At 36.5% G+C, this 19,809-nt stretch overlaps 1 protein-coding gene across 1 annotated transcript in view; it reads right to left on the bottom strand.

Annotated features, from left to right (window-relative positions):
* The window catches only part of MAN1A1 (mannosidase alpha class 1A member 1), a 133,859-nt gene that overhangs the window by 88,219 nt on the left and 25,831 nt on the right, over nucleotides 1-19,809 (bottom strand). The window contains exons 2-3 of the mRNA XM_026044256.1: nucleotides 11,408-11,504; nucleotides 804-919 (exon numbers count right to left, since the gene is read on the bottom strand). Of these exons, the coding sequence (XP_025900041.1) occupies nucleotides 804-919; nucleotides 11,408-11,504 (213 nt within the window). The remainder of the gene's footprint in view (nucleotides 1-803; nucleotides 920-11,407; nucleotides 11,505-19,809) is intronic.

Below are 19,809 nucleotides of genomic sequence, written 5' to 3' on the forward strand. Positions count from 1 at the left end.
CTGACTCTTAACACTTTCTCCTAAAATAATTAATTCTCGAGTATGCAAGAGAATTAATTTTTACTTTTGTGCCCACTAGTTACAATATACTTCCTTGCCAAAAAAAGAGGAAAAAAAGACCTACGCCAGTTCTTCTAAATATAAATTTAAGCAATTTAATTATTATTCTGTTCAATGCATTTCTAAAATAAAACCTTTACAAATGAACTGTGCTCTCAAATTGCATATTTCTCAGATAATAGGATCAATTCTCCATGCAGCTATGACGACCCAGGGCCTCATACTACTAAAGCAGCTCAATTTGTGCCACATAGTTCAARCTAAGCCATAGGATTCAACTTCACTTCATTAGCACACAGAAAGGAGTTTAACTGACACACTTGTTATGTATAGTTTTCCCTAATTGCAAGTCTAGTTTATGGAAAACAAATACAAAATATTTCATAAATAAATAAATAAATAGAAGCTTACATTGAAGTGTCTTGATTCTTCTATCCAAAATGGATGAAGCATTTGTTTTTCACTTTAAAGTAAGTAATCAGGAAGTAATATTCTATTCCTGCTTCATTCTATTCAACTGAGTCCCACCTACTTTTATCTAAGTCTCTCAAAAACTACGTATTTGAAGAGCAGTAACTTTATTACGTTTCTGTTTCCTATGGCACTTTGTACCTATTTCCTCTGGTACTTCCTCTATTAACAGTCTAAACTCTGTAGCCTTATATAACACTTGCAATATTAGAATTCGGTCCTTAGAGGGTCTCTGGACACTAACCATCGTGTTAATCAACAGTGCTACTTACCACATTGAAATCTAAGTTTTGCTCAACCCACTCCTTGGCTTCCTTGAATTCTTCCTTCATTTCCATGATGTAGAGTGTATCAAGGGCATCCACTATTGTTGCTCCTTGAATGTTACCTGAAATGCAAAAAGACCAAATGATTTACTTTGTAACAGAAGTCTTTTCAATTAAATCCAACCAATTTAATTTTAATTATTAAATCCGAATYTAAATAATACATTTAAAAATTGGATGTATAGGCACTGAAGTGGGTAGCTAGTAATTCAGGATCTTGACTTTGATATCCATGCTGCAACAGAACAGCCAAAATGTTGAAGTATTTTTTCCTATAAGGAAGTTTGAAGCCCTGGTGCACGGCATTTTCAATGCTGCCTTTGAATTTGCACTGTTGAAACAGGTTACTGTGAAATAAAATTTGTAGAAGAAAATAATAAATCTCTTCAGGAAATAATGATTGATTCTTCAGTTTGGAGTTAAAAATTGTTTTTACACAATTGTTTTTACACAATTGTTTTTACACTCTGCTCAATTATATACATAAAGTTTTAAGAAGCTGGCAAGTAGGACTACACTGAAGTGAAACAAGCCGTTTAAGAAAGTATACTCTCCAGCAAACAATTTCTCTGATACTTTGCATCTACGTTGTATAACCTGCGTAAAACAGCATCATGGGGAGACAGCGATGGCTTGCAGAATCAGAGAGACTGTCCAGCACAGAGCTCTTGCTGTCTGCACAGATGGCATCATTGTACCTCTAACATGGGAACCGATAAAGTTCAGTTTAACTTTAGGTTAAGGTTAAGTACCTTCAGTGGAAGCTGCAAGATGAAATACCTCCAAGATGGTCACTCTGACATCAACTAAATGTTCATGATTCTGTGCTAAGGGTAACACAGAAGGTGGGGGAAAGTGAAGCCACTCAAATTACTATCCCATGCTTCCTTCAAATTTATGATGATATTTTCAAAAGATCAAAATGTTTATAAATTCCTAGCTGGTAAATAGTGTCAAAAACTCAATTTCAGCTACTTAATTTTATATTTTAATATTTTTTYCTCTACTTATCTTAAATATGACGTTGCCATGCCTTAGGTAGGATCCTAGATAGAGCAAAGAATGTGCAGAATTGCAGGATAGCTTGAATGGAAGAGATGCAGCAAGTCATCTGGTCCAATCCCTCAGTCCTAGCAGGGCTAACTTAACAACACTGGCCAGTRGGTGACTACCTATTAAGGCACACATTTCACTGGCAGAATAATATGTCGATGGTTAGTTCTAACTTCACTGCATCTGATTATGATGCTATCTATGAAATGCTTTACCAAAAAGGTAAGCTTTCTTTTGTAGACTTTTATTAAAGCTATTAAAGCTATTCAACTGAACTCTTTGTGGTTTACTAGCACCAAAGCTTTCTGCTTCTTCATGAAAAGGATGAGACAAGAATCCTCACTGTCTCAATTTAAGCATCTAGGTGGAAAAAAAAATCCTATGTATCAYGTCTTAAACTAATAATACTTTAAATTATTATATGCCTAACAGAATTGGATGCTTTCTCTGTTGTGCTAACTGCTAATTGCTTATGCCACCCCTTTTGGAACAGACTTTTCCTTCTGGAAAGGAAGACATCTGCGTGGTTTGCTCGTAGACCTTCCACAAGAAGAACTGCAGCATACTTTGTAAGCAGGACATAATATCTTCCCCCAGCTTATTCGGAGCTTGGCTGCCCTCCTCTCCAAAGCAAAAGCTTCACTTTAAACTTGGCAAAGTATCTAGTACTTTTCCTGAGCTGGCGAGAAGGCAAGATGGACAACTGAGGAAACTGCTCGAGGACACGTGCTCAAGAACATTAATGCAGAGAATCTAGAGATGCTTAATAAGCCCATACAACAAAAGCAGCTCGCAGCAAAATTTTACCACTGAGCTCCCCTTACAGAAAAGCCCTGATTTGCTTCAGCAGATTTCAATAGGCCTGCAAATGCAGTGCCATTCTTTGTGCTAATCTGCCTGTAATACAGCTAGTGCCACCTCTAAAGTGTTAAGCTTCGAATTCTAAGGATTATTACTTAACTCACTACTGAGTCAGGAGAAAAAGACACAAATTCCAACCAAATTGGGAAACTGCCCTTGGAATCATCCACTTCCCATGATTTTTTTCTGCATCTGGCCTACACAGAACCAGAATGTGTTTTCCCTTCAAGCATAAACCTCTCTCTGTGAAACAGAGAGGAGAAAATAGAATCTAAAAGCAGATCTTGCTGTATTTGAAGCAAGATTTGTCATTATTTTGAAGGCCTCGGAAGACAGAATAAAGCAATTTATGTAAATATTAAATAGAGGAGTCAAGTTCTTTTCTAACTCCAAGATACTTGATAAATGATAAAAGGACACAGAATTTATTTTTGAAGTGGCACTTTAGAGGCCAGAGTTATGACTTGCAAACAACTGCAGTTAATGCTGAGTTAGCCAACAAGATAATCCAAATTCTTTGGAAGAATTTGAAGGGTGTTAGGAAAATGGTGCAGCTGAGGATTCATTTACAACCAGTCAGTCAAATAAGTGAGGAAGAGAGGAAAATTACTTATTACGGAGTAAGATCAACGTTTCCTAAGCTTATATGTGCTATGCTTCCTAAAACCAGACAAATTATTCAGTACAGCATCTTGCAAGTTTTTATGCAGCACTCCCAAGTGACTCAGCAGTCAAGGACTACATCAGGCAAAGATTTTTACTAGACAATTACAGACAAGCTTATTTTCAAGTGACTCAGAATATTTGGACAGAAAGAAGGGTTCATTACAGACAGAACTCACTTTAGAAAAAACAATACAGATTTGATTAACAGTGAACACCAAGCTAAACAATAAAAATAATTTTAAAAACCCAGAAAAGTTACAATCTGTTTGTAGTTCCAAAACTGTCGTAGGCAGGAAGAGGATACCACAACAAATACTCTCACCAAATTCATATACTTGAAATGAATTTATCAGATAACATGAAAATTAGTATACACAAGACCGAGAAAACTGAACAAACTTCATAAAACAGAAACTTGTAAAGAGTATCTTAGATAAAATGGATAATGAGATGCACAAGCTCACAAAGCCGAGTGAAACATATTGCTAATCTCTACCATAAACCTCCCAACTAAGTACTTATGTAAGCTCTGTATTAGTTCCCTTGTTAAATATGCTTATGCTTCTCTCTCTCCTCTTTACTCCCAGCATCAGTTGCTGCTGTGAGTGATTAAGAGAGCATGCGTGACACAGCTTATAAGGTCAGTAACTGCAGAGAAAGTTAGAGAAATCAGTCAACAGGAAACCTCAAAATGGGCTCTCTAGAAGAGTCTGAACAACATCCTTTAACATTGCCAGGTTTTTAGTAATGTTCTAGAAGAAAATATAAAGCAACAACCGCTGCTAAGACTTGTGGATGATGAATAAGGATGACTAATCACCTGGCATCTYGGAATAGCCTGGTGCAAGGCACAGAGGAGTCTGGATCGCGTAGGGTGATACACAGTGGGTCCATTTAAACAATATGTTTTTTAACACCACGCATTGCAAAGGAACACACACACACGCACACACACACATGCAAATATGAGGAGGAGGCCTGTGCTAGGAAGTGGAGCAGCCCCACTGGGGCAGGAGGGAAGAGCGGAATGAAATCCAAGTGATGAGAGGGTGAGCGGCTCGGCGCGAGTTTCCAGGGTGACACGGCAGGGAGGACGGCTACGCCTGTCCTTGGATGACAGGCTTCCTCGCACGGCTCCGTCACTGAGCCCGAGTGGCCATATGGCTGAAGAGCCACGGCTGGCTCCCAGCCAAGCCGCATGGAGAGTGGGCCAAGAGGAGCTTTTATTTGTCTAGCCCAGCCATTTAGACATGGTTTCTGGTTTTGCCAAGAGTCTAAAATAGATTACAGTCTGTTAGCATGCCAAAATCAATACATGTTAGTACATTTAATGGTTTGTTTACAGCTTTCCATTCCCTTCAATACCAAGTTTGGTTCTCCAGAACATTCACATTCCTTGCCATTAAATATATTCATATTTGAGAAATAATTAAAATATATACACCTATATAACACACAGGCATACACACACACATGAGACACAAAGAAAAGCTGAGTGTAATGTGCCATCAAGAATCAAACCGCAGCCAAGCAAAAATATTGCCCTCCTCCTTACTTGAATTTAACTGCTTTTCTTTTTCTGACTCACTGTCATAATCTGAATGGAAGAAAGCTGTGCCAAAGTGTAGAACAACACTGGAAGATAAGGAAAAATTAACTGTGAGGTGGCCTCAGGTCATGCTACAAGTTAGCTTTCCTGCCCATAATAGTTCACCATCCAGAAATCATTAAAAGATAGAGGATTTTTTGGAGACACTAATACCCCTTGTTCTTCTGTGTCTATGAAAGATAAATAGCTATTTTTTTCTCCTCCAGAAAAGGGTTACATTTTTTCTGTTCCTGAGATGAAATATAAAAATTAGTACAGGACATATTTATATTTGCAGTTTTCTGAATGTGATGGAAGTTTGGCACGTACAAATAACAGATGTTCCTTTAGAAGTACAAGTGTTCAGAAAGAAGTTTCCCCAATTTTTGTCACAAGAACTTTGACTATCTGAATGAGAGTGGAAAAGAAAAGGAAAGCTTCTTATATTCAGGTTGTAATCAGCTTCCCCCTTTCCCTCTGTGGTCTTCTACATGCTTCATTGTTTCAATACTTACAAGGCAAATTTGTCTTTTTCTAGCTATTCTATATTCAGAAAGTTCAAGCAGATGGATTCTATGATATGTTCCTACAATTTGTAATTTGAGCCTGGCCAAAAATGTAGAAACATAATCCTGCACAATTTTTCATTTTATCTAGCTGTTAGTAATTCAGGTTTCTTAGTGTAGGAAACAAGACGAGAAATTTCATAATGCCAAATACCAAGCAAATCAAGAAAAAGAACCATTTATTTTAAATCTGTATGTGTATATGTGTTGTACAATTATAACTCTAAACTATATATTCAATATACTAAAGGATTCAAGCAGGTATGAAAAAATACTAACATTTTGATTAGAGCTGAATGTTTCTTTCAGTCTTAAAGTGACTCAGGTTTTAAAACAGTGCTTTCCCTTAGTTAAAGTTCACTGGAAAGGCTGCTATCCAATATCATTAGCAATTTAAAGTGCCAAGAGTGATTAATTATTAAAACATGCTATGTCCAAACATGAAACTCTTACTAAAGTACTGGCAAAACCCCAGCAGCACTAAGATTTTTGAGTTTCTTTCACTGCAACCATCTGGTAGGAGTGAGGCAGGAATACTTTCAATTTTTTTCTTGTTTTCGACAGATCTAGCTTTTCATGTACTGCTACATGAAACCATGTAGCGATACTTCTCAAATACTTTTTAATCTCTAGAATTTTGTAGTTTTGTGCATTTTAGAGCCAGCTCTGTTGTTTTTGTRTTTAATAGCCCTCGACATATTTTTTCGTCATTAGCTTGTCCGTCTGCTTTCTGTGTAAGCCTCTAGCATCCACTATACCTCTGTCATGCACACAGCTCAGCTCCACATATTGCTATGAGCCACCTCCTTTCCTTTGCTTTGAACATGCCACCCACCAGTTTGATCTTTCAACTCCATACAAAGAAGGGTAGTGCTCTCCACAGGGAACAATAACTCCTTATTCACCCCATCCAYGCCACTTCTTATAGAGCCACATACTGCACCCTGAAAATTTTTCAGTCTTCACTGCTTACTTTGCATTCAAGGCTCATTGTTTTGCATGTAAACTCAGAATCATCTTTCTGGTACCTTTATGTGCCAGCTTAAATTTATGTATATTTGGTCTCATTTGCTATTTTACCGTGCAATCATCATCCATCACGGAATCCTTTTGGGTTCATGCAACAGTTTGCAGCTTGCTGTTGCCTTTGCAGCTACCTTGAATAACTTGTGTCATTGCCAAACTGACACATTATTCACCTCCTTTTCCAAGCTCATGGTAAGTAATTTGACAGCACGGCCTCAGCATTACTAAATTTCTGTGAGAGTCCTGTAGTAACCATGATAAATGCTTTTTGGATGGAAATCTAAGGAGACTATATAAGCTAAACTTCCTTGTCTTAATATTGACCAACTTGGGGCAGGGTGGAGGAAAGGTGTTTATGAAGCTTGACCTCCTCTCTCAAACTCTGTATTGAATCATTCATCCACATCCGCTAACTCTGTTCTTCGGAGCAGTTTTACCCATTTATCCAAGAAAAGTGTCAGGCTTACTTCCAAAATTAACAGTACGTACTGAAATCAGGGAATCAGAAGAAAAAAAAAAAAAAGAGGGGGGGCGGGGGAAGGATAAGACTTAGAATACTTTAGATTTATATTCACATAATTAAATATGTGTAAAATTACTTTTCTAAAGCTACATGAATAAACTTACAGTATAAAAACTCACTAAAAAAGAGTTTTAATAACCTGCCTAATTTTGGCAGGCTTCCAAAATCTTCACACACTTCAATAATTTGAAGAAATCAGGTCAAATTAGAAGGACTAGGATCTAGAATACTTTACAGATTTTGACTGTATTAAAAGCTTCCCTTTCCCATCCTGAAAAGATCTCTTTTCACTAGCAGTGAGACTACTACTCTAGGGCTGCAACTTGCACTATTTCCTGCAATGCTACTCAGGAAATACAGCTACAGACAATTTACTAACCTTTATTAACACTGACTTAAGAGCAGAAGGCATTTCTAGGGAAAGCTCTACTAGTGCTCAGTAGTTACTAGTACAGAAGACCTTGGGAAGGAATAGATCCTGAGTCCTAGCAGTGTTTTGAGAGGAGAGGGAAGTTTGTTGGCTTTTTCATAGAGCCTTTGCCACCCTTTCTCTCATGCTAAAGGAGCAAGTGGATATATCTGCACTTTAGCAAGCTTTATTAATAACTATTAGCAACCATTRTTCATAACTGTCTGAAACTTACAAGGCTAGCATATAAAATTACAATACTTACATAGCGCCTAAATTCTACAAAGCAGGGAGTAACTAGTACACATTGCAAAAGACATATGAATGCAAAAGACATGCCTTGAAAGGGGTAAATCTTATTTTGCAGATGCAAAGGCATAGGACAAACTGAKATTTATCTGTTTTGGTTTTCTTGATTACCTTGAAACTGTTGTACAAGCTTAACTCCATGRAATCAAACTAAAAGAATGCTACAGAAACAACTGATGTCCTTTTCAAGTAGGTGTTACTGTCATTCATTTTTTTAGAGTTAATGTAAGCTAAATACAAACAAACATAAACAAACAACAAAAAATCCCCAGTAACGTTGGTTACTTGCCAAGATAATGTGGTAAAAGCTAGAGTGGCAAGTAAAAGGAAACCAAAACATTTCATGCATATGCTGAAAAGACTTTGCAATGGTTGGATACAAGCACGACGCTTTGGCTTCATATAGAAACAAAAAAAAAAAAAATCAGTTTTCAGTAAGTTTAGCTTTTTTCCTAATAATTATTTTGAGAGTGTGCATATGGAAAGAAGCTCAGAATAAACCAATGCTAAAGATCCTCTTGTACTTATCGAACACCCCCACCACTGTCTATGCAGGCTGCTCACAGAGTATCACAAGCTCAAGTCATGTCCTTGTCTTCAAAAATCTATTTTGTGGTCTGGGATTAAGACAAATAAAATGGCATTTCAATGTCYCTCAAAAAATCCTCAGCCACAAAAAACCTCTATAAAAATTATAAATTGTACAACCAAATGCTTTCTCTCCCCTCAGGTCAGAATCATCTGGGCTGCGGTCCAGTTTTCTCTTGTCATCTTCCCATCTTTTCCTGACACTATTCCTCTGCCCCTGGCCTGACAATAGCATCACATCACACTAAAAGCTTTGTTGAGTTCATGGTGGTGTTGCCTAACTTAGTCACATCTATGTTTAATCATACTTGTCAAAAGCTCATCTTTTTATTGTGTTTCAGAGACTTCAAGACACACCAGACACTGTTACCTACCCATAAAACACCATGTTATTCCAGCTAGAACTGAAGCAGTTACACATCCAAAATTAAGCTTAAAGATGCTTCATTTGACTGCAGCAGGGGAGCTGCCCTCCTCTCCATGTCAGGAGAGCTGCCCTGCCTGTAAACTACACAACATTAAGCACCAGTAAAGCACAGCATTTGAACCTACTGTTCCTCCAGTAAAGTATCTAAAGCCTGGATCCTGTAACAGACACCTCCAGTATATTCACTGCACCAGTTAATTCACAGGAGGGGAAGTATTCAAAAATAAATAGTTGGTTAATGAAGTATGATTTGTCTTCTTGYTATTAAGACAAGCAGAAATCTATATTTTTGGAAAAAAAAAAAAAAAGGTGAGATCCAGAAGCATGAAAAAACAGCATTCATATTAGACTGAAAAGAGTTATGACAGGTGAAAGGGCAATGAAAGGCTTACTTGACTCTGATGGTTAACTGGAAATTCACTGGAYTCAGAGCTGGAAGTGAGCTAATCTCAACTGAATTAGTTCTGAGTTACCTTAAAAACAGTCACTTAATCAGCTGCAGTCTAATATTTAAGAGAAAGGAGCCAGAAGAGCCAAAGAGGATAGGGAAACTTTTTTTCTCCTTCCATAGGAAAAAAAGAGACATTAAGTATTTGGGAAAAAAAAAAAAAAAGGACAATACCAATTCAAGCTTATTGGTCTATGAAGGAGSAAGAGAGGAGGCATGTGGTGAATTCCAACATGAAGGTACAGATCAGATCTAGTGGTTTGATGGCACTATTAGATAAAGAAAAATGTATTTCTTTAAAAAGATTATTGATTCAGGAAAAGGTGGCTTATGGGATAAAGTGGCTGGCAGAAACACTGCTCTTTGAGATTCTGCAAAATAGTGCAGCAGAAAGAACCACTATTTATTTTCATTTTGCTATGAAGATCAACGACAGCGGAAATGTTTCTAAAGAAATCTCCACAGCAATAAGATCTTATACTACATGACTGTGATGAGGAAGTGATCTGCCTGTTGGCTGCTTCCGGCTAATTTTCCTTTAAATGCAGTTTTATTTTCAAATTCAATATTTTTCTTGTTTCAGGTTGAAAAAGGCCCGCAGTGACCTATTCTCATGCAATATCCACAACACTCATGCTAATGAGTTTCACAGGTCAGTACATCTATCACCATTTCTCCAAATCCACTCTAAATAGTGAAGAATTCAAAACTTTTACATTTTTATCTCTTCTGATTCTAATGAGAATTAGATTAAGCCTTTTAATTTAAAGGACACCATGCCCCACTTTGTTGTCCTTCAAGGAAACAWAACACACTGGATTGCATCAGTTTTTCAAATCCATATTAAATTTCAGAGCTCTCAGTCATTTGAATGGAGATTTAAAAAAAAAATGATTCTCCAAAAGAAATCATAATTTGCTGGATGCTGGAATTCACCCAAACTTCTTTGGTTTCTCATATTTAAAGTCCAATAACTAACAGTATGATACTTATCTAATAACTTTTTGAGTACCACCTTAGATAGGCAAAGTGGCAACATTGAATTTTCACAATTATTTTTGTAACCATGACTGCAGTCTTAGCAACTTACAAATGCAGTTGCAGATTGGATAAATGCTCTATTTAGGCTGTTTTAGAGACTCACTGTTCCTACTTCAAACTATCCTTTCCAAATATTTAATTTAATTTAATTTAATTTAATATCATAAACTCCTGTTAAAATCTAAATGAATGTATTGATTTTGTCATAGCTGTGTAAATTAGTTAATTTTTCAGCTTTCTGTTTGGAAAACAGAAGTTGTTTGAGTACAAAGATTGTTGTCATACAGTTTAATCGTTCATTTTTCTACAACACTGAAGATGATGACAGCTCATCGGACAGCTTTCTCTCAATGCTGCTGCTGCTTAGTTGCTTTTTATCCCAAGGTCTGTCCCACTTGTATTTTAAAAAGCAGCTTTGCCTCATTACACAGGGTTTCTCCATTGTCCCTCTCATGCTGGAACTTTTCATTAGAGTTTTGTTCTAAAGTCATGATTTTTGAGTAACTGGGGTGCTAATCAAGCATCTCCCCTGTAACATCTAGGGATGCAAATAATGATTATTTTCAYGAAAGAGAGCCTGACTGAAATACATCAACAAGTTCTTKTAAGCAGATGGAAAAATAATTCTGAGTTATTGAGAGCTTCAGCTGCTTTCATGACTGCTGAGAATATCTGATAACAACATTTTTCCTTTATAGAGGATTTGTTTTTCTCCTTTTATTGTTTGCTTCCTGCTTATTGAGTGTGATGCCAATGAGTTCCGCATCACTAGGAAAAGTTTTAAGGCAGGGCAGTGTCTAATGCAACAAAACTAACTCTATATGATATAGCRATGAGATGCTTCATTTATTTTCATTCAGAAGGGAAACTTTGAGTCACGGAAAGTATTGCCTTCACTTACTGATGTTTTCTATAGGCAGCATAAGCAATAGTAGCCACAACATAAAAGCTAGAAAGAGCATGTGTTTATCACCTTTAATCTTTTGCGCTGATTTACTGTTCTATGTTAACGTCACTAAGCACAAGCACAATACGCTCTACTCACCAAATAAATTGCTTGAATGTCCTTGCTTAGATATGGGTTTCAGTTCATTTAATCCCCATGCGTAACGCTTATAATTATCCCAGGCATGTTTCATCATCTGTAGGGAAAYGAAAGGAGGATTTTAATGTTGATTTAGCAAGAAGGCACAGCAAATACTAACATGAGAATATACTCAATATTGAACATATTTAATTCAATGCTTAATTAAATGTGTTGAATGCGTTAGAACTAAGAAATATTTTATAGAAAACTAGTAGTAGCATCATTCTCCACATGCTTATGGCAAGAATCCTGTCTTTCAACTCCATCTCTACTGTTACATGCATACTTATAAGGAAGTCATAATAAAAAATAATTAGTTACTAAGGAGAGAAATTTATCAAAGAGTACATTAACTCATGTAAGGGTTTGTTTTTTGYTTCCTTTCTCCCAAAAGCCTTTCATGAAAACTGACAGACATAGGTATTCATTTAAGAAATCAGAAGTTTATTCTCCTAGAGCAGGATTTTTTTTTTAAGATCAGAAATAGGAACAGTTCATAGTAATCATTAGTGCGTGCAGAGTAAAAAACATAAAACTAGYTTATTCAATCACAATACAGCTATTAACAGAAGAAAGAAGCTAGAATGGCAGAACAACATCTGGGAGAGAATATGAAAAATATGCCCTATGTTTTCCTCTCTCTGCCTCTCTCTCTGTCTCTGTCTCTCTCTCTCTCTCTCCCCCCCTCTCCTGCTCCCTCTCTCTCTCTAAGTTATTATGCTATCATTTTCTATGATGATCAGTGCTACTGTACATATCATTAGCTACTCCTAGGTGTCATTTTGTAGGACGTTTACAATTGAACATATAGCTACGAGAACTGCATTTTCCATAAAGAGGTGCACCACGAAGATACTCACAGGCAGACACTGAGGACCTTCAGGTCAGAAGCTGGCAGCAGATGGACTCAACCTCTTTCAACTAAACCACATTTCAACTCAAGGAACTCAAGGACACTCTGTACATTGCCTCCCAGTGATAAGTTAGACACAGCCCTAACTATGCCTTTGGGGCAGATATTGGCCAAACACCATCTTTTAACTCCGCTCAGGAACCACTTTCTTACGAGAGTCAGCAGAAGGACCTTGGCTTTATACAGCAGCAGGAACAACATTCCTTGGGCCTCCCTGCTCCTTGCAGGAGGCAGAGCAGGTCTGTGAAGGCCAGAGGTCATCCTCAAGACACTAAGTGACAATCTCAAACCTCCTCCAAGATGCTGCTTCAGGCTACTGGTTGACAATACTGATCTGCCCTTGTGTTCAGTCCTCCCCTTGAGGCCATGCGTGTCAAGAATAATTTGGTTAAATGGCAGCTATAATCCCAAATTCTAAATCAACAGCTTGGGGGCATGCTGATAATAGTAATCCTGCACTGCCTTCCTTCYTCCTTCCTTTGACATAATTCTTCTGTGTAACTGAGCAATTAAGGATCTGCATTATGCCAGGCTATACTAAGTGACAACAGATCCCCTAGAACGTGCTTGTGGGAATGAGCGTCTCTTGCCTGTTCATAGAAGCATAACTGTGTCCCTAGTCACCAGGAAAACTCAGGGACTTCGGTTTACTCTAGAACCTGTATCGGCCCAACTTCACAATGCAAGGATTTAACATCTAAATGAGATTTTGGCTGAAAGAGAGTGAGAAGCTGTATGGAAATGCTGATAAGCAACAGTGCATGGCAGGAGCATTTTTTCCTCAACACAGAGCTGGTAGCACGATGTTACATAACAGAACTCACGTCTACATGGCATTTCCTGGCTACAGGAATCAAGATCGTATTAAATTATCATTCAGACACAGCATAAGGCTAAGTGATTTTCTAATTTACTAATGAATATCCTAGCCATATTGCATACTATACAAGATTTATGCTGCCCTTCAGTTATGTGCMAGACCAATAGGTTCTGCTTTGGATACTGAAGCAGTATCACTGCTTTAAACACTTTAGCCAGGCTAAATCCTGACCTGCACTGAACCTGCCATTTTTTAAAATGTTCTGTCAAAGCTTATTTTCCTCTAAACCATGYCATTTTATTATTGTTTTTGTTGTATTTAATCATAACCTAAGATCACCCAAGGTCCTACATACGAGTTCCTAGATATGAGGGCTATCTTATTTTTTAGGACCAAATTTGTAATTGAGTGGTCAGAATCAAAGTGCTTAAAAATGCAGTTTCATAACAAAATTGGAGAGGCTCAAGTCAGTATTGCCATAGTCCCATCCTTCTTCCCCTCTTTTCTCCTACCACATCCATGCTCATTCTCTTGCATCAAACATCTGGCATGCATCTGTCCCTGTATCAGGTGACTTCAGAGAGCAGAAACTCTTCAAATTTTTGTTGTCATCATTGAGAATCAATTTTGTCTTGCCTAGCTCCCCAAGTCAGACTACTGAGTATCAAGGCTGGTGAAAAGGCAAGAAGGGAATGGCTCCAAACCCAAGTCAATTCAGGTAAAAAGGCAAGAAGGGAATGGCTCCAAACCCAAGTCAATTCAGCCAAAACAGGCTTGAAGGACATGACATTACAAGACTCCCCACATAAGCTCAGGAGCCTTCAGTTCTTCCAGACAGTCTGCATTTTGATCATACTGCACTGTCTCACTCTTAATAGAACATTTCAGTTACCTTATTGCTAGTGAGCCCCAAGGCAGTGAGAGGAAACTAACCCAGGCTGTAGGCAATATGTTCTAATAATAAGCAATGTCACACATTAATGCACTGCAACTTTTTCCTTTTTTCTTTTTTTTGCCTGTTTTCAAGTGACCTCCCATTTTACTTCTGTGGCTGCTCAGGTAGCATGGACTAAATACTTGATAGGATATTACAAAACATGAACCCAAGAATCTAAATGAACACACAAAAATAGTAAATGGGGAAACCATGTTTCCTTCTCCTTATACATCTCCTTGAGAAATAGAATTTATCAACCAAAAGATTCTTTTTCTTTTAAGCTAACTAAATATTTAACTTGGAATTCTTTTTTAAAAAAATCTAGATACAGAGAAAACACTTACTAAGTATATAAGAAGACTTACTAAGTATATTCCCTTGGGGAAAAGAGTCTTTTTACCATATTTTCACTTTAGTTTAGATGTTCTTATATTATGGACATAAAAATTAAATCAAAATACATCTCCCTGAACTGCCAGTGAGCCCTCTAGTGTTTCAGGGAGGCAGAAATTACTTTAGCTAAACACAAACATATGTGTCTATTTAGTCAAAGGTTACTAGAATTCTATATAACTGTGTTTACAGTGTGAAAAGACTAGCAATATAAGTAGGCTAAAAAATCATTTTAATTAACACTATCTGCTTGGTAAATGAGTTGCAGTTTATGTTTCTAACTTAGCAAGCAGTCTTATTCATTAGAATTCAGCACACTGCAAGAGTTCTATACAAGTTTCCCTCTGTAAGATTTATAGTTCTGTACTAAATTACCCACTACAATAAATTTGCTACTTGTTAATAGCTTTATTTTCTATGTAAGAATAAAAAAGCTCCAGAACACTGAACAATAACTTGAATAGGCCCACGTCAGAGACAATTAAGCCTTTGCTTCAGCCAAATTCCTATCACTGAAAGTTTAGGTATAAACTTCTTCCACAATTACATGGATAAATGTGTCTGAGTCTCTACTCATCTGAGTCTACTCTGTTGAGTAGATATAAAACTTCCTTAAATCAGTATTTACAGCTATTTTTAACTCAGTGATAAAGCCCTTTTGATCACTTGTTCATCACTTGCACAAATATTTTTAATCACTAGAGTTTTCTGATCAAGCTCCACCTTTATCAAGAACGTCTATATTTCAACAAAATAACCCCAGTCTTGTAAACACGAGAAGCTCCCAGTGATGAATGATGTGCTACAGCTCGTGACCAGATGACTCCAGCAGCTAGATACTCTTAAACTCCTCTACAGCCTGACTAGTAAAATGATTTCACTTGACTGCTTTCCAGTAATYCCTTGGTACTCCTCCAGGAGGGCAAAAGGTACAGTTACATTTGCATATTGCTCAGTTTTCTAGTTCTGCTCAATGAYGTATCTCAGTGAATCTGAGATTGCTGAAGGTTCTGACACCTCCCTGGGAAGCCCTGTGTCTACATTAGCCAAGTCTAGCTCCTATGGAGTTCTACTGCAGGCCTTTCAGATGCAGCAGCTGAGCGCTTCACTCACAAGTGACTCCCTCCCAGGTAAGCAGACTGCTTTTAATCTTCAGAAATGTGAGGCACTCGTTTTTACTTAGGAAGAGATTGGAAGGGGCTAAACTACTACCCCACCTCTGAGGAGCTAGCAAATGTGCTATTATAATTACTAACAGTAAATGGACTTAAGCATGTGTGTGTACTTTGATGACAAGAAAAAGGTGAAAGTCGGACAAGCTGCACAAAAGGACCTGCTCTTTTCTCTCTTCTGCAGATTTTTTTTTAAAAGACAATTTTAAAAAGTCTTTCTCAATCTGCTGTACATAAGCAAAAAAAAAAAAAGAAAAAAAGAAAAGATATATATATATATATATCTTTTCTTTTTCTTTTATATTCCCTAGAAACAAAGACTTCTACTGCAGCTGTTATGCTGGCCAACCAAAAGCTGATGATCATACACCCTCATTTATCAGTATTTTAGTTGCTCTTACCTTCCAAAGCACTAACACAGTGCTCTGTGGGTGGCACAAAAAGTGCTTGAAATGTAAGAAATAGAGTCCTAGTCCAACAAGAATACCTGTGATTTCAAGCTTGAACCTCTGCCAATAAACAAGACCAGTGCTGAATCAGCACAGTAATGGTGCTATTGAGAGGTAACCTCTCGCAGCACCAGGTGGAGGGAAAATAATAAGATCTTAATAAGATGTATTTTTAGTAGTTAGACAAAAGCTGGGGAGATGTCAAAGAGGATCTCAGGAAAATGCGTTGAAGCAGATTTTAGAATTGAGATATTTCTAAAGCAAACAAGCAAACAAACAAAAACCTAAATCTCAAAAAAAGTATCATCCATATGGTCAAGAGTCTCTTAAATCATGTCAACACAAGAGAGGGAAGAGAAGGACTCAAATAGTACTGAAAGGCTGGCAGAATAAATGAAATTTTATTATGTCTTTATTATACTTTCTTTGTTTTGAATAACCTCCTCCTCAGCCCACACACAACCTTTTTAAAAGCTCAAGGTGACCTCACCTGTTAGTTTGGTGCTTACCAGAACTCCCTGGTTACTCAGCCTAGATTCCACCAATCTTTCCTCCTTCCTGTTGCTGCAACTAAAACTTCAATCTTTTACAGTATCAGTGAGAGAAATGAAGCAAGTTCCAAGAATTAGTATGAAACCTCTAAACAGACTCCACTTAAACGTTCTTCTCATGCAACAGAGCCAGGCCAGTGRATGACTCCAGCACTGCAAGTTTGTCACTGTCCCCCCTAGCCCCAGCTACTTCCTTTGCCCTGACCCCAACATACATCAATAGTTATTAAAAACTCAGGTTTTAGGAAGAGAAAACCTTATTTCCATTCCCACTACTGGTAATCAATGACCAAATGTCAAAAAAAAAAAAAAAAAAAAAAAAAAAAAACCACAGGAAAACAAATATTCCCAACTATTTTCACAATTTCAAGTTCAAATGCAACCAAATTCCATTGCAACTGAGATTCTTCGTGAGCTCTGCAGGTTCCTGGAAGATGATGAAATCTTTCTGTGAAAATATTTTATGGTCAACTTAAATTGATCCAGTAGAGCGGTTTTCTTAAAATCATGCTGCATATATAGAAGAACTCTTCTTCACAAACTCTTATGGAATCTAYAGTTTCTCACAATGAGCAATTTTTGGCCTTTTTTTTTTTTTTTWAATTATCAGAAGTAGTGCATTTGTAATTTACTACATTTTACTTCATAGTGACATTCAGCATATTCTTGCATTTCTAAAGAATTAAGAGTTATATGTATATTTTTGACATCTTAAATAAACTGTATCTCAAGAGAGATAAAATAATAATAGCTTGATTTTTCTCCAAATTTCCAYAGATAGTACTTTTGTTTTTTGCCAAGGATTAGGAACCATAACAACATTGTGAAAATATTTGATAATATCCTTTTATCCTTTATTTCAGAGCATGACTTTTGCTACTTTTGACCTTATTTGCTATTACTGTGTTGGATAGTACTTTAAACTTGTCGCTTCAAACTTTTCCAGGAGGTCTGCTGATATCCTATCATATTCCAAAACTTTTTCATTTAGAACATTTTAAATTACTAATAGCATATTTGGATTACCTTAAAATCCATCTTTGTTTTTTTTTCTGAACACTTTAAAACAGCATTTGAATCTTTCTATCCTGCTCAGATTTGCTCTATAGTGTAAATTCTAGGAAAAGATTTAGGATGTTCTACTGTAAATGCTATTTTACTAATTAGTTTATAACCATATGTAAGTAGACATATACTTATGCCTACAGACTATATATGTCTTTTTTTTTGAGTTTTTTTATATATATTGTTATGTTAGAGTGCTGCTAACATAAGGGTTTAAGTTATTTTTTACAAAAAAGGAAACCCTCAAAGATAACTTCTTGACTAAAGACCAAGATTTAAAAAAAAAAAAAAAAAAAAAAAAAAAAAGATGATCAAATCAAAATGTTAGTTTATACTCTGCCTTTGTATTTTTGCGGTAGAAAAATGGCGATAGAAAAATATAGAGCTTTATTTTAAATTAAAAACCAGCACCTATAATCATGTATATCTATATTAAGTATATAATTTTATTTTAAGCTTTACATCTAATTTATTTATTTATTTAGTATTTTTCATTCTAGAAACAAAACTGCAAACATATCCTACGAAGGTATGTGTCAGTGAACATTGCTTAGATTTTACCTTGAAATTTATGGTAGTGACAACACATTCCATTTTTTTCTACTGGCATCAAAATTTTGTTTTTCTCATAAAACATGTAAAACTAATCCTGTCCCTATGAAATTTTTATATCTTACTGTCAGATAAGAGGTTATATATAATATATAATATATAATATATAATATATTATATATATATTTTATAATATATATACATATATACACACACACACACACACACACACATATATATATATATCAGATCAGGAGGTGAGCAGATTCCTGGTGTTCATAACCTCATTTTCTAATGGCATCATCCTGACTTAAGAAGCCCTGTCAACATTTAACAACCACAACCAAGGTGACACTGGAGGCCAACCACCCTGTGAAGGGGGCTGGGTTCAGGTCCTTTAAGGACTTTGGGACATTGGTCTTTTGATCCAGCCAAGGAAACACCCAAAGAAGCTTTTCTGTKAGTTAATGGGCCAGTAAAAAACAGTCCCAGTTACCACTAAGAAGCACCTAGGGATTTCAGGGCCTTTTAGAGGAGGTCCTTTATTTTATGGCACTTCATATTGTCACAGGAATTGAGGACTTTAAAAACGCAAGCCTTACAAGTATTGCCTTACAGCTACAATATAGGATATATAGTATTGTTTTGGGGCGAAGATACCTAGAACTCTGAAAAATGCCAACAGAGTAGTTGGCCAAATTGATTTACAGGATTCTCCATCAAATATTAAATACTCTTATCATGAAATATTTTATTTAGTTCCATATTTAATGTTCTACATTAGAAGGACAGACGAGCAAACTGCTGCTGTACTTCAGGAGTTATCTCAAAAATAATCCATTTGTGCCTCTCCCCCAAATAAACCCAAAAGTCTAAGTAAATTTGCAGACTAAAAAAAAAAAGTAGAGAGAAAATGAAAACACTAAGGACCATTGTGATGATTAATTCATCATTTGTACTGCAAAGCTCTTCAAAAATCCTCAAATGTAAAGCCCGACAGAAATGTTAAGTATTATTCCCACGTGTTAAGTTACAGATAAGGTTCTATTCTTATACTCTCTTCTCCTCACTGTRGCTTGTAATCATCTTTAGCAGTGCATTAAATTATCCAACTAATATTTAGCACATGCTGTTGTGGGTATCACTTCTAACCAGGGATAGACGTTGCAGAGTGCTGCATTCTGTTACACATTTTCAAAGGAACAACCTATTCCATTAATTACATAACAGGAATTCTAATTAGAAGGTTCCATTCTTCCAATGGAGAATGGAAAATCTGCCATTAGGATATTTTCTACACTCAATTTTATTACTGCATATTTTACTTAATGTAAAAGAACACAGGAAAAAAAAAGACTTTTTATCGGAAAAAATTAACAGCAGGCTTAATGCTTTGGTATGTCTACATCAAAAAAAATCAGGAGTTAGTTTGCTTGAAAGATATTGTATAACATATCAAGTGACTCAGTGATCATAGCTATGTTTTACTCATTCGTCAGATATACCTC

Source organism: Nothoprocta perdicaria, unplaced genomic scaffold (assembly GCF_003342845.1).
Source record: "Nothoprocta perdicaria isolate Ctin4 unplaced genomic scaffold, notPer1 scaffold_356, whole genome shotgun sequence".
In the NCBI taxonomy this organism is placed as follows: domain Eukaryota; kingdom Metazoa; phylum Chordata; class Aves; order Tinamiformes; family Tinamidae; genus Nothoprocta; species Nothoprocta perdicaria.